This window comes from Macrobrachium rosenbergii, chromosome 23 (genome assembly GCF_040412425.1).
Source record: "Macrobrachium rosenbergii isolate ZJJX-2024 chromosome 23, ASM4041242v1, whole genome shotgun sequence".
NCBI lineage: Eukaryota > Metazoa > Arthropoda > Malacostraca > Decapoda > Palaemonidae > Macrobrachium > Macrobrachium rosenbergii.
In genome coordinates this window covers 39,141,184-39,154,468 of record NC_089763.1, presented here as the reverse complement: position 1 = coordinate 39,154,468, position 13,285 = coordinate 39,141,184, and the positions used below count along the sequence as shown (strand labels likewise).

At 34.4% G+C, this 13,285-nt stretch overlaps 1 protein-coding gene across 1 annotated transcript in view; it reads right to left on the bottom strand.

The window, feature by feature from the left end:
* LOC136851524 (uncharacterized) overlaps positions 1-3,937 on the bottom strand; it is a 5,669-nt gene extending 1,732 nt beyond the window's left edge. The window contains exons 1-2 of the mRNA XM_067125755.1: positions 3,718-3,937; positions 2,111-2,225 (exon numbers count right to left, since the gene is read on the bottom strand). Coding sequence (XP_066981856.1) covers positions 2,111-2,225; positions 3,718-3,738 — 136 coding nt within the window. The 5' untranslated portion in view covers positions 3,739-3,937. The remainder of the gene's footprint in view (positions 1-2,110; positions 2,226-3,717) is intronic.
* Positions 3,938-13,285: the final 9,348 nt, after the last annotated feature.

The following is a 13,285-nucleotide window of genomic DNA, read 5'->3' as shown; positions in this document are numbered from 1 at the left end:
CAAAGCATCTGAAGGAAATAATTCAAGCAGAAATGTGAATTGCAATATAATGAAAATAAAGAAAATACATTCCCATGTAATTTTCAAAATGCTGTTGAAACAATTAAACAATATTAAGTAAAAAATTACAATTAATAGAAACCCTGCTATTGCATGTTATTTTAGAAGAATATTGGTATGAAAAGGTAATGCCACTTGAACTGAATCTTCAGGAAAATTAGAACTAGCGAAATTTGCAACAAAGTTTGTCAAATCAAATGAATAAAACAAAAATAATAAGAAGAGATTTTCTTTCTCATTTGCAACATATTGTCGAAACCAGTGCGGAAAGTAATTAAGAGAATGAAATAAAAATAGAGAGAGAGAGAGAGAGAGAGAGAGGGAGAGAGAGAGAGAGAGAGAGTCCATTTACAATAGGTGTTGCACTATAGTATGGAAATAATTACCATACTGAGAAATTCTCGTATATTTGTTATCAAGGAAATCCCGATCATCACGAAGGCATCAATCTTATCTACAGAGATTCTGTTTAGCAATTAGTGGGGGACGAGGCTCGTATAACCCTTGGCCACGGTAAAACGTGACCTTATCAGCTGTTGTAGTGTCAGGACAGTTTTCAGAGATAAATCATCGCTGCAGTTTTACTTGACCTAATACTTGCATCTCTCTCTCTCTCTCTCTCTCTCTCTCTCTCTACGTCTTTGTGCTGACTTCTCAACACTCATTTTGAACATTACCGCTCAAAGCAGCTTCAAAATATTGGTTTAAGGAATGAAGTTGCTAGCCAAACGACCCTGCAAGAACTTAATATAACGGCCTTGTTCTCTGATAATCTAAACATTCATGCTGAAAGTATGTTAAAATTGTAATACAATGATGCAACGCAAAAATGGTTATCTGTTATCCTTAGGCCTACCCTCGTTATCGCCAAGCTCACGTTTTCCACGGGATTCTATAAGCTTCTCTCTTTCAAAAGGCGAGCCAGTCCAGTTCTTCGTGCCTGAGCAGGATAATAGGTAACAAGTGGGTTGCTTATTCAATTGTTCTACAAAAGAAGCAGGAGCTACAAATCTACAGCTTCAAGTATTAGACCAGTTGTCTTGTGTCACTGTTGGTGTCATTCATTCTTGAAAGGGACACTTTTAGATCGTTCTCATATCCAAATACATTTTGTTTGTTTGTTTCTCTCCTCGTCGATTATTCTAAGCCTTGGTGTGTCTGACTCTTACGAGTGTTTAAGCTTGTACGTGTTCGTTTACCTATTTATTTGTGGTGTCTATTCTGTTATTTATTTATTCCATAATTTTTTTTTTCACCTATGGACTCTCTAGTCTCGTGAAGGATTGTCTTGCAAGTTAATGGACTCCGAAGTTTGTTTCTCTTCTCTATCCGTTCATTTATAATAATAATAATAATAATAATAATAATAATAATAATAATAATAATAATGATAACACTTCAATAATAGATTTTTTTGCAAACTGATTAACTCCTAAGCTTGTTTTTTTTCTCTGTCCGTTCATTTATTAATAATTAATAATTTTAATAAAATTGATGAACTCCTAAGCTTAACACTTCATCTCTCTAGACTGTTTTGCAAATTGATGAATCCGTTCATCTAATAATAATAATAATAATAATAATAATAATAATAATAATAATAATAATAATAATAATAATAATAATAATAATAATAACACTGCATCAGTGCTAGATTGTTTTGCAAATTGATGGACTCTAAGACTTGTTTTTTTCTCTGTCCGTTCATTTATAATAATAATAATAATAATAATAATAATAATAATAATAATAATAATAATAATAATAATAATAATAATAATAACACTTCATCTCGTGCTAGATTGTTTTGCAAATTGATGAACTCCTAAGCTTGTTTTTCTTCTCTGTCCGTTCATTTATAATAATAATAATAATAATAATAATAATAATAATAATAATAATAATAATAATAATAATAATAATATCTTGTTTTGCAAATTGTTTTGATTGACTCGAGACTTGTTTCTCTTCCTATCGGTTCATTTATCGGTTCATAATTAATAATAATAATAATAATAATAATAATAATAATAATAATAATTCTCCTCACCTCCGGAGACTACAAAGACCAAGGAAGACAACGAGTATCCTTTGTTCGACCACATTATCAGGCCAACCAGGAGTCCTGCGAAGGCCAACATTTGGATGAACAACAGGGCGCAGCGCTAGAAAGAGAGAGCGATGAATAAATCCAAGGAATTTATTTTCTAGGGTTGTTTATCTTTAGTCTTGATGGATACATTCGAAGAATTTATTCAATGTGATGCTTCTTGCACTTTTGGGATAAATAAATTCAGAAAATTTATCGAATAAATTCAAAGATTTTGTTGAATAAATCTAAAGAATTTGTTGAATACATTCGAAAACTTTTTTTTTTATAAATCCAAAGAATTTATTTTTCAGAAATATTTACTTTCAATCCTGAAATGAGTACATTCGAAGCATTCATACATAATGATGACTATTTCGCCTCTTGGGTTGATCAAATTCAAATAATTGATATAGTAAATTAAAAGAATTATTGAGTAAATTCTTAGAATTTGTTGAATAAATGCTAAGAATTTATGTCTAGTGACGGAATTTTCCTTATATGATGAAAACAGTATCAAAGATTTAAGTGATGGCTTATTTGTTGCGTGTATGTGCGTATGGAATTTACTGATAATTCCCCAAGTGTATGAAAATACAGCGGCTATACACACTGAACATCTAGCTTTTCGGATCTCTAATATTTTAGGAAGAAAATTATGAAGCTGTCTTTCCTTTCCAGGATTCGAATCCATGCTAGTTTGTACCCTTCAAAAAATGCTAACTCACTCCACCATCAGCTTCCTCTTGGAATTCAAAGCAATCAGCGGAAGGCAAATCCAAGAATGTAAAGAGAAATCAAGAGGTAGTGTTACCTATTGTGACATGTATATGGATAGTAATTAGAAAGATGTCTATAAAAATATTACAAATGGATATAGACTAAGGTGATTCTGCTGGCGGTATCTCTAACCCTTGTCAGACAGATGAGAGGCAGAGGACAAGCTCCTATTTCCCTTTTTCCCCTCCTGACATTCCTCTTGTTTCCTAGCCCACTGTTTTTATGAACATGAAGAGTATACGTATTTATATAGGCCTATGCCCCTAGCTGCAGCCCCTTTCATTCCTTTGACTGTACTGTACCAACGATCATGTTCACTTTCTTCCATCTTACTTTCCACCCTCTCCTAACAATTGTTTCATAGTGCAACTGCGAGGTTTCCCTTCTGTTACACGTTTCAGACCTTTCTATTCTCAATTTTCCTTTCAGCGCTGAATGAAATCATAGGTCCCAGCGGTTGGCCTTTGGCCAAAATTCTATAATCCATTCTGTAATCCAACCTATATAGGCCTAAGGTTATGAGCAGGCCTCGTTCAATTTCACTTCTACGTCTGGACATATCTTCATTATTTTGCTCATTTTCTGTCACTAATAAACAAACAGGCGCCACAGACAAGTGCTCACGCCAACTTTCACTTCAACACGCACGTGTATGTGTGTGTTTGTGTGCTTGCGTGTGTGGTGTGTGTGTGTGTGTATGGGCGTGTGCACTTTAATTACTTGTTGTACTTCAGGCCACAGTACTAATAACAGTGCTATTTTTAGACCAAATATTAATATCTACTTACGTCAGCAGCAGTCAGCTTCATCGTGTATCAGCAAAGATATCCTCTCTCTCTCAAGTTTACTGTGTTCAAATCACCTCACTGTCAATTAACACACCGGCTCACGCGTCCTAAGACGAAAACACGAACAAATCCAGAGTAATTAAACGATGGTTTCTTAGGGCCTCAAATCTCCTTTCTGATGTCATTCAGGCGGACTCGAGCGCATTTATAGATGAGCTCTTCAAATACACTCGCATGAATCATACCTTACCATTTGCCGATAACGGAAAGGCAAGCTCAACGGCTTCCTCTTGCCACTTACAGTAGAATCTGCTCCGATAAATTCTTATCAGTAACCAATTTCCGCTCTCTCTCTCTCTCTCTCTCTCTCTCTCTCTCTCTCTCTCTCTCTCTCTCACATATACACACAAACAGTATTTTAAGTCTGAAGTTCCGTTTGCAATATGTCTGTATCTCTTCCTCAAATTCCCTTTGCTCTTGACGGTAAGTACCTCGGGAGGGGTTGCCACCTACCCCTACTGTGAGCCTGATGTGGTACACTGTATAACCAGTCCTACAAGTTCTTCTGTATAATCCATCCGCCCTCAGCTGCATGGCTCCTGTCTTTTAACTTGTCATCCATCCTCTAATTTCTCCCTTACTTAGGTGTCCAACTTCTTTAACTTTACTTTGCTCCAATTTTCACTCCTCATTTAAGAATAACTGACTCTGTGGTCCGGGTGATAATAATAATAATAATAATAATAATAATAATAATAATAATAATAATAATAATAATAATAATAATACAGTACCTTGCTCCAATTTTCACATCCCGTTCAAGACAAACTGTTACTCTATGGTCTGGTATAATAATAATAATAATAATAATAATAATAATAATAATAATCAGGGAACAGCTTGTGTCGTCCCGTGCGTCACAGAGACAATAACTTGTTACTGTAATCTAATCGGGTCAGCTTGAACCCTCTCCTCTTTCATTCTTGGAATAGAACTCTTCTTCTTCGTTATTCCTCTTTCGAGTTTTCTTCTTGCTTTTCTCTTTCATTTTATTGTCTGTTATATTATCCACTTTTTCTCACCATCTTCGTCCACTTTCTCCTCTTGTTTAATTTTCGTTTTAATCTTTTTCAAATCTTTTCTCCTTTAAAGTTATTCTTGGCGTGCTTCCTTCTCTTATTTTCAATTTTCCCCTCTTCTCTCTGTCTTCGTTTTCCTCTTCTTCCTCTCATTGCCTCTCCTTGTCGACATCATCATTAAAGACCTTTTCCTGTGTCACTCCAACAAAGGCTTATTAGACTAATGGACCGCGCTCAGCAGATTTCAAATAAATAAACAAAATACCAATAACTGATATCTAACGCTGCAATTTCGACGTACTTATTCCCACGTACTTCTTTTTTATTTAGTTTCCTGATTTACTCTCTCTTGCATAATAATATTCATGACGTGGTTTATTACACCATCACAAATTCTCCATGTTCATTCATGTCATCAAGTTGCCCCAATTTTTGGTAATTATCGTACCATTCTGTGACAGGCGGCGTCGTTGCCAGATGCTGTTTTCTTGATTGCAAAAGTTGGTATTTCAAAGTACGCTGTTTCCAGAACGATCTAAAGAGCCTGCTTATTATCGTCAGTTTAGCGGTAGTTTATCTTCTTTTACTGAAAGGAAGTATATATATATATATATATATATATATATATATATATATATATATATATATATATATATATATATATAGTTTATCAGTATAATGATTCAATAATATAATTGATAAATTGTATATTTTTTTACTGAAAAGTTTTTATCCCCTTTCTTGTATATTTTTATGTCTTAAAATATACAATTTATATATATTATTGTGGCTTTTTAATCATTATTTTCGATATATAGTATATATAGTTAATATATACAGTATATATGTATATATATATATATATATATATATATATATATATATATATATATATATATATATATATATATATATATATATATGTATATATACAGTATATGTATATATATATATATATATATGTATATATATATATATATATATATATATATATATATATATATATTATGTTACACAAGATGATGTCACCTAATGCATATAGACTTAACAGTTAACAAATATACAATGCATATACTACACACACACTCTATGTATATATATATATATATATATATATATATATATATATATATATATATTATACACACACACAAACACGCACATATATATATAAAAATATATATACACGGAGTAGCATATGCATTGTATATATTTTAACTGTTATGTCTGTATGCACGTTAATTATTATTATTATTATTATTATTATTATTATTATTATGTTACACAAGATGATGTCAGAGAAATGGATATAGATAGTTTTAATTCACGTTACTATTTAACGCCAGTTCCCACAATCTTACAATAGAATTTAATGCATTAATCGCCTTTCTTTCTGCAACTGGTTTATATATTTGACTAGCTACAAAAAAAACAGGAATTAGCCAAGGCATTTTTTTAATGTTTAATATTTTCGTTGTTACTTCTTCTTAGGTAAAGTAGGATTACCTTAACTGATGTCGACATTAAACAAATTTTGTTGATGATAAAACGTAGTAAGTCAAAAAATCATTATCTTTCCTATCGATGAACAAAAATAACAAAATCAAAACAACTCATGTTTTAACTAATGTAGTTTTTATGCTTTTGGATGCGTCAATGACCTTTGTTTTTCTGACGCCATTTCGGGATTGCGTCCTATACAGTCTTATTGTTTATCATTCTTTAGGCGTCGGTTTAGATGACCATTAGGTCTGTTACGCCAGTTACTTTTCATAATCATTCAATCAATCCTCCAGGCGGGGCTCAGATAAGGACACTGAGTCACACCTCTCATCCTGCTCCTTAAGGAAAACATGAGACATAAATAATTGCTTGTGTTCATCGGTACCGGAAGTAATTCAGGCACTTACCAGTAAGTGCGCGATAACTTGATTTGATGACGATATGAAAAAGATTATTTTTCCATTACGGCGGCAGGAAATTACATCGAAGATTAGCCGTGGCGTCAAGGAATTACACAGAAATTACTTCAGTTGCTGATAGTGATTTTTTAGCTTTGAATTCAAAGGCTCGAAAACAGACTTCAGACATTGGATTTTTTCTGTGTCTGAGTTTCTGACCGCCTGTTTCTCGTTCGCTCAGATCTTTTGCTTGAGTTGTGATTTTATCTCTCTCTCTCTCTCTCTCTCTCTCTCTCTCTCTCCCCTAAACTGGAATCTCTATTTATTTTTCCTTTACATTGCTCAAAAATAGTTAATTTCTCTTCTTTTCTTCTTTCCAGTTCACTAATTTCTCTTCTTTTCTTCTTTCCAGTTCACTCTCTCTCTCTCTCTCTCTCTCTCTCTCTCTCTCTCTCTGCTAAGGTATTTCCGTTTCGCTTTTTTCTCCATGTACAAAAGTCATGCAGTACTCGAAAACCTTCAACCTAAATAAACATTCATATGAACACTGATAAAGAAACCTCTCCTCGGACAACGCAGATGATGGATGACGTAAGAGTGGCTTTAATTCTGTACCAGAACTGAGACTCAATACCTTTTCTTTTTAAAAGTAATTTGTCAATACCTTTTCTTTTTAAAGTAATTTGTGCTCATATATCAAATGTCTTTCTTTCTTTAGTTATTTGTTTACTTGCAATTTGTGTGTTAAACTTCACAAAGAGATCTCAATCAGTGAACTGTCATCAAGACTAATTTTGATGTAGGCTGTTCTGTGACGTCACTGGACTTATTCTTCCTTCTTTCTTTTTCATTATTTATTCATTTATTGTTTTTGACTATATCTGTTATTATCCACAAAGAGACCTCAATCAGCGAATTATCAACTAGATCATAAGTTGATGTAGCCAGCCCTGTGACGCCACAAAAACGTGTAAATAAGATAATGTTTTGATTTTATGGCTTGATTATGGGCTCATATTTTTCGTTTTATTTTGCAATTATTTATTAGTTCGTGGTCCATACATTTTATTTAATGTTCTGCGCATATAAAGCAAATCAATGGACGTTACGCAATCCTATTTTCATGTTAAAGTTGCATAGCGTTGCATTACCTATCAATGTTATCATTTGAAATCAGCTGACAGCTAGTGACGAGATAACATGAAACCAATGAATAATAATAATAATAATAATAATAATAATAATAATAATAATAATAATAATAATAATTATTATTATTATTATTATTATTATTATTATTATTATTATTATTATCAGAAGAGGAACTCTGTTCAAATGGAACAAGCCCACAGGGGTCACTGACGAAATTCAAACTTCCAAAGAGTATGGTGCTCATTATATAAGGGCCAACTCCGGGCTGGACGACGTCAAGTCCCGACCCTGGCGACGTTACGTGCCGCGATGTTACTCGCAGAAGGAGTATATACAAATTTGTGAGTGTGTCGCACCAAATAAAAAACAGGAAAATGGTCAGTGCCACATTTATGCGTGAACTGCTGTATTATTATTATTATTATTATTATTATTATTATTATTATTATTATTAAGAAAAATATTATATGCAATTCACATGAAAACCCCTTGTTGACATGACCTACTTTATCAAGTGACCTAGTAAATGTAGATAGCCTAACACTTTTATCACTGTTCTGTCTGTCGCTTCTTGATGCATGCTATCTTCATACCAGTTGATGAAGACAGATTACTCTCCGTTACAAGGAGGTTCATACAAGCAAATATGTAACTTAAGTAAATTAGAGACGATTTTTTTTTTTTTTTGTCTACCTTTACGCCACACGTCTGAAGATGAAGATGGTTCAATTAATGATCCAAACACAGTATTGCTTTTCAGAGTCACTTTATTGCCAGTGGGTGAAGATCAAGGTGTCGCGACTGATTAAAAAACAAAGTTAAGTTAAGTATACCTTAGTTTTACCAGACCACTGAGCTGATTAACAGCTCTCCTAGGGCTGGCCCGAAGGATTAGACTTATATTATTTTACGTGGCTAAGAACCAACTGGTTACTTAGCAACGGGACCTACAGTTTATTGTGGAATCCGAACCGCATTATAGCGAGAAATGAATTAAATTCCTCTAACTCTTCATCAGCCGGCCGGGGAATTGAACTCCGGCCCATCGAGTGACAGTCCGCAGCTCTACCGACTCACCCAACGAAGAGCTCATTATAATGTCTTTTTCAGTTCTCGCTTGCTTGTGAATGAGTCTATAATAACATCAACCGCTGGGAGAATAAATTTTCTTTATTATAGATAACAGATGTATTCTTATCTCGATGTGCTTATGACATGGAATAGAGGTTCAGCTTTGCTGTAGCAATTATTATTTCATGATTTCAGTAGATGAAACCTATTCACATGGAACAAGCACACCAAAGGGGCCATTGACTTGAAATCCAAGCTTCCAAAGCACGTCGGTTTCAACCTCCCACCTCGGACCCCACGCTGCAGCAGTAACTGATCATGATACAGAGCCAGTGATTTTTCATCACCCTGGGGAGACGCGAACCTGCGACATCTGAGCGGCATGCCACAACACTAACCACTATACCAGCGGACTAGCTACACTTATCTACCTACACTTGTTCTTTCATTTCAATTAAAACGAAAGCAAAAATATTTTCACGCATATTCAAGACTTCATGCAAGACGAATGACGCCATCGCATCTAACGTCTTTCTTGGTTAATTCTGTCAAAAGTTTGGCTATAGTAGCAAAACCCTTTATGAAAGGTCTATAATAACCTACCATACCTAGGAACAATCTTAATGCTTTCAAATTAGTGGGAGCTGGGTAATAAATTGTTGTCTTTATTTTACCTGCATGCATGCGCAGTCCATCTTCACTAATTACATGACCCAAGTATTCTAAGAATTTCATCAGAAATAGACATTCCTTTAATTTTATTTCTAGTCCTGCAATTTTTAATCTCTCTAGGACCACTTCTAATGTTCTGAGGTGACTTTCTAAGTCTTTGCTAAAAATTATTACATCGTCTAAGTATACTGCAACATTCTCTATGTCCCCTAGAATTTGTAGCATTGATCTGACAAATGTCAATGGGGCTGATGTTAGTCCAAATGGCATTACTTCGTACTGTAAACGTTCTTTGTGTGTGCTGAAGGCTGTGAATGGTTCCGATTCTTCATCTAGAGGCACTTGCCAATATCCACAAAGCAAATCTAAGGATGAAAATATTTTGGTCCCTCCTAATTGAGCTAACATGTCTTGGATTACTGGCACCGGCATTCTATCCGGAATTGTGTTGGAATTTAACTTCCTGTAATCTTTTACAAGTCTCCAACTACCATCTTTCTTTGGAACAAGTAACAATGGGGAATTCTATTTTGACTTAGAAGGAATTACCACTCCATCTTTCATTTCCTCTATCAGCTTGTCAACTATGGGTCTCTGGCTTATTGGTAATCTGTAATTAGGAATAAAAAATGGCTTGGCTCCATCGTCTAACAAAATTCTATGCTTAGAACATTCGTTCTTCCTAGTTTATCTCCTTCTGTAGCTATTACATCTCTGTATTTTACTAACACCTGAATTAACTTGTGTCTGTTTTCTGGAAAATCTGTTTAGTTTACTTCTGAACTTATTTGAGATTTTTGGCCAGTAATAGAGAAAAATGCTTTTTCTTCTACGGCTAGTAAAGGATTGTTAATGGGAATTCCTATGCAAAAGATAATGCTTGCGTATAAGGTTAGTCTGTTGTCTGAATAGTTTTGTACATAAACTTCGCAATTACCACCATTCTTATTGTCATGGTCACTTTTCTACGTGACCACCAGATTCATAAACTATAAATAAAAATGGGACTGGAATGGACTGATGGACTGCAACAACCCAAGGAGGAGGGAGCAAAAGAAAATACTAAAGTGCCTTAAACCTAATTTATTAACCTAAATTATTTACATTAATTACATTGAGTCCAGGTTTTGGAAAGCACAGAGACAAGTGGTCATTATCATAAATCACCAATAAATTCAATTAGATTCAACTAAATCAACAAAATAAACATGTTACACAGCAGCAATAAACAAACCAATAACCATTTAAACACACTTATTCATTACCAATAATCAATAATACGAGTCATAAACTTGCTCGTCACAAATCACAATAACATGAGCCATACTCTTGCTCCTCACTAATAAATAAACAGGTAATGAACAACATACACCACACAGTGAAATAAACCAACGTAATGATTATTCAAGAGCCATACACTGCTCCTCCAACATATCTAAATGAAATATCATAAACAGTAATCATCCAAAGGCCCAATCTACGATCCTCGAAGTCGACCATCGTACACTGCCGAGACATCACCAAAGACCACGACAGAGACGATGCGACAGCCACTTCACTGCCCTAGAAGGATAATATCTCCTCAAAACTGGTAACCATGGTTTGGTCATCACCTTGGCCTCGGGAGCTGGGTTGACGTCCTCCTTGACATCAGCAGGTGACCCACACCTGTCGTATCAAGACCATCACCAACAACTAGGTGATACCTCAAAAAGTGCTGCTGCTTGTTCTCGACTGCATCACGAGAACCTGTCGATCTGCCTTCCAAAACCTGGCTGAGGAAGAAGAAGAAAAAGAGACGAACGTAACCTCGCCTCCTCACACAAAACAGGAGTGCAGGTTAACAAACTAAACAAGGCAGTTTCAATTTAACAACTGAAAAACCTAACAATACGGACGAGCGAGTTATCCATCGTGACAAAATCTGGTAATTCTTCAATCAATAGTAGAATATCCTTACCCCTTACACCCTCTATTGATCTCAAATATATCTTTGTTAAACATTTTGGATACAAAGTTACTGCTCTGCTGAGTATAAATTGTACTTTATTATCACCAGCTGTGCTAACACAACACATTTCTTCTTCTTTTGTGTCCGAAAAATAACAAAGCTCTGCATCTCCAGTGGTTTCTTCTGTTATACTATTTATTTCTGATCTATTTATTTTATCTAAGAATAACACTTCATTTAGTATTTTTCCTTCATAATTCATTACTACATTGCTGCAATCGTGAGATTCAGTGTTTTGGTAATCATCATTATTCATATCTGAGTAGTTATTGACATTGGAGTGTATATTATCTATATGTGTATTGTTGAGATGTGCACTTCTCAATAATTCTGTATTCTGGGATCGTGCGAATTCCTCTTTTCTATCTATTTTCATTTTATCTTGCTTGCTCTGGTTATTTATCTGTCTTTCTTGTGCGTTCATTTCGCTTGTCGAAACTGTCTCAGACAAATTGATCAGATTTGGGTGAAACGTTTCTTCGTCAAGCGTAAAACATACGCTCTTCTGACTATCTTGTTTCAGGCTAATCTTGCCTTCACTACAATCTAATACCATTCCACATTTCCTCATTGATTTAAATGAAAATAATAATCTGTCTTCTAAAACTAAGAAATTTTCAATAAATTTATGTGATACTATATCAATTTCTAGGTTCACGTTCCCTAGACTTTTAATCGGTTTCCCTGATACTCCTTCTATTACTCTACTTTGATTCTGAATCTGAGTTTCTGCAATGCCTAAATATCTAGTTAAAGTTATTTTATCAATTATATTTACAGTGCTACCTGAATCAGTGAGTACTGTGCATGTCTTTCCATTTATTGGAATTTTTACTATAGGCAGATCCTTTCTATTTATTCTTTCCTCTTTCGTGGAAAATATTACTTCTTTGCTGTGTAAATAGGAAAATGCGGATGAACCTTCATTTTCCATTGTAACATTTTCTTCTTTTTCTCTTTCATCTCCTTGAAGTGGTTCATTTTCTTTTCTCTGTAGAGGAGTTAATTGTCACTGGTTGGATACTTTATTTATTTTCGGGCGACTGTTACTTATCTCTACAGTTTTTTTATTGGCTTCCTTATTATTGAACTAACAGTGCTTGGTTAAATGTCCGATCTTTTTGCAAACTGCACAGATTTTAGGCTCTTTGCATTCATTAGTGGAATGATTTGTATACCCGCAGTTTTCACATGTTATGTTTGGTCTAGCCCCTTCAGCTGCATAATTCTCTGGTTTTGAATTATTCATGTTTGGATATTGACTAGTGTGATATCTCATGGGTGGACCGTGGAATTGTCCATTCCTCGATGTATTCTGCCTTCCCTTTTGGTTTGGGTTCCACTTTCTTCCAGTATTTTGAAAGGAAGTTTGTCTATTCCCTACCTATCCTGAATAATTCTTGTACATGTTATTTCCTCTATAGGACTCATTGATATTTCTGCCTTTTCTTTCATTTAGTGTTTCTGTTACCCCTACAAATTCCTTAGAAAAATCTATTTCTTTCTTCTGAATTTCTTGTCGCATGGCTATTAAATTTGTAAGGCTATCACTTTTAGGGTCAATTTTGACTTCCTTGAACTCCTTCTTTTCTTTTTCTCCGAGTGCGTTGTACATGGTTCCAAACGACAAGTAATTTAAGACGTCTCAAACTGACTAAATCAGTTTCTGTATCACCAAAATC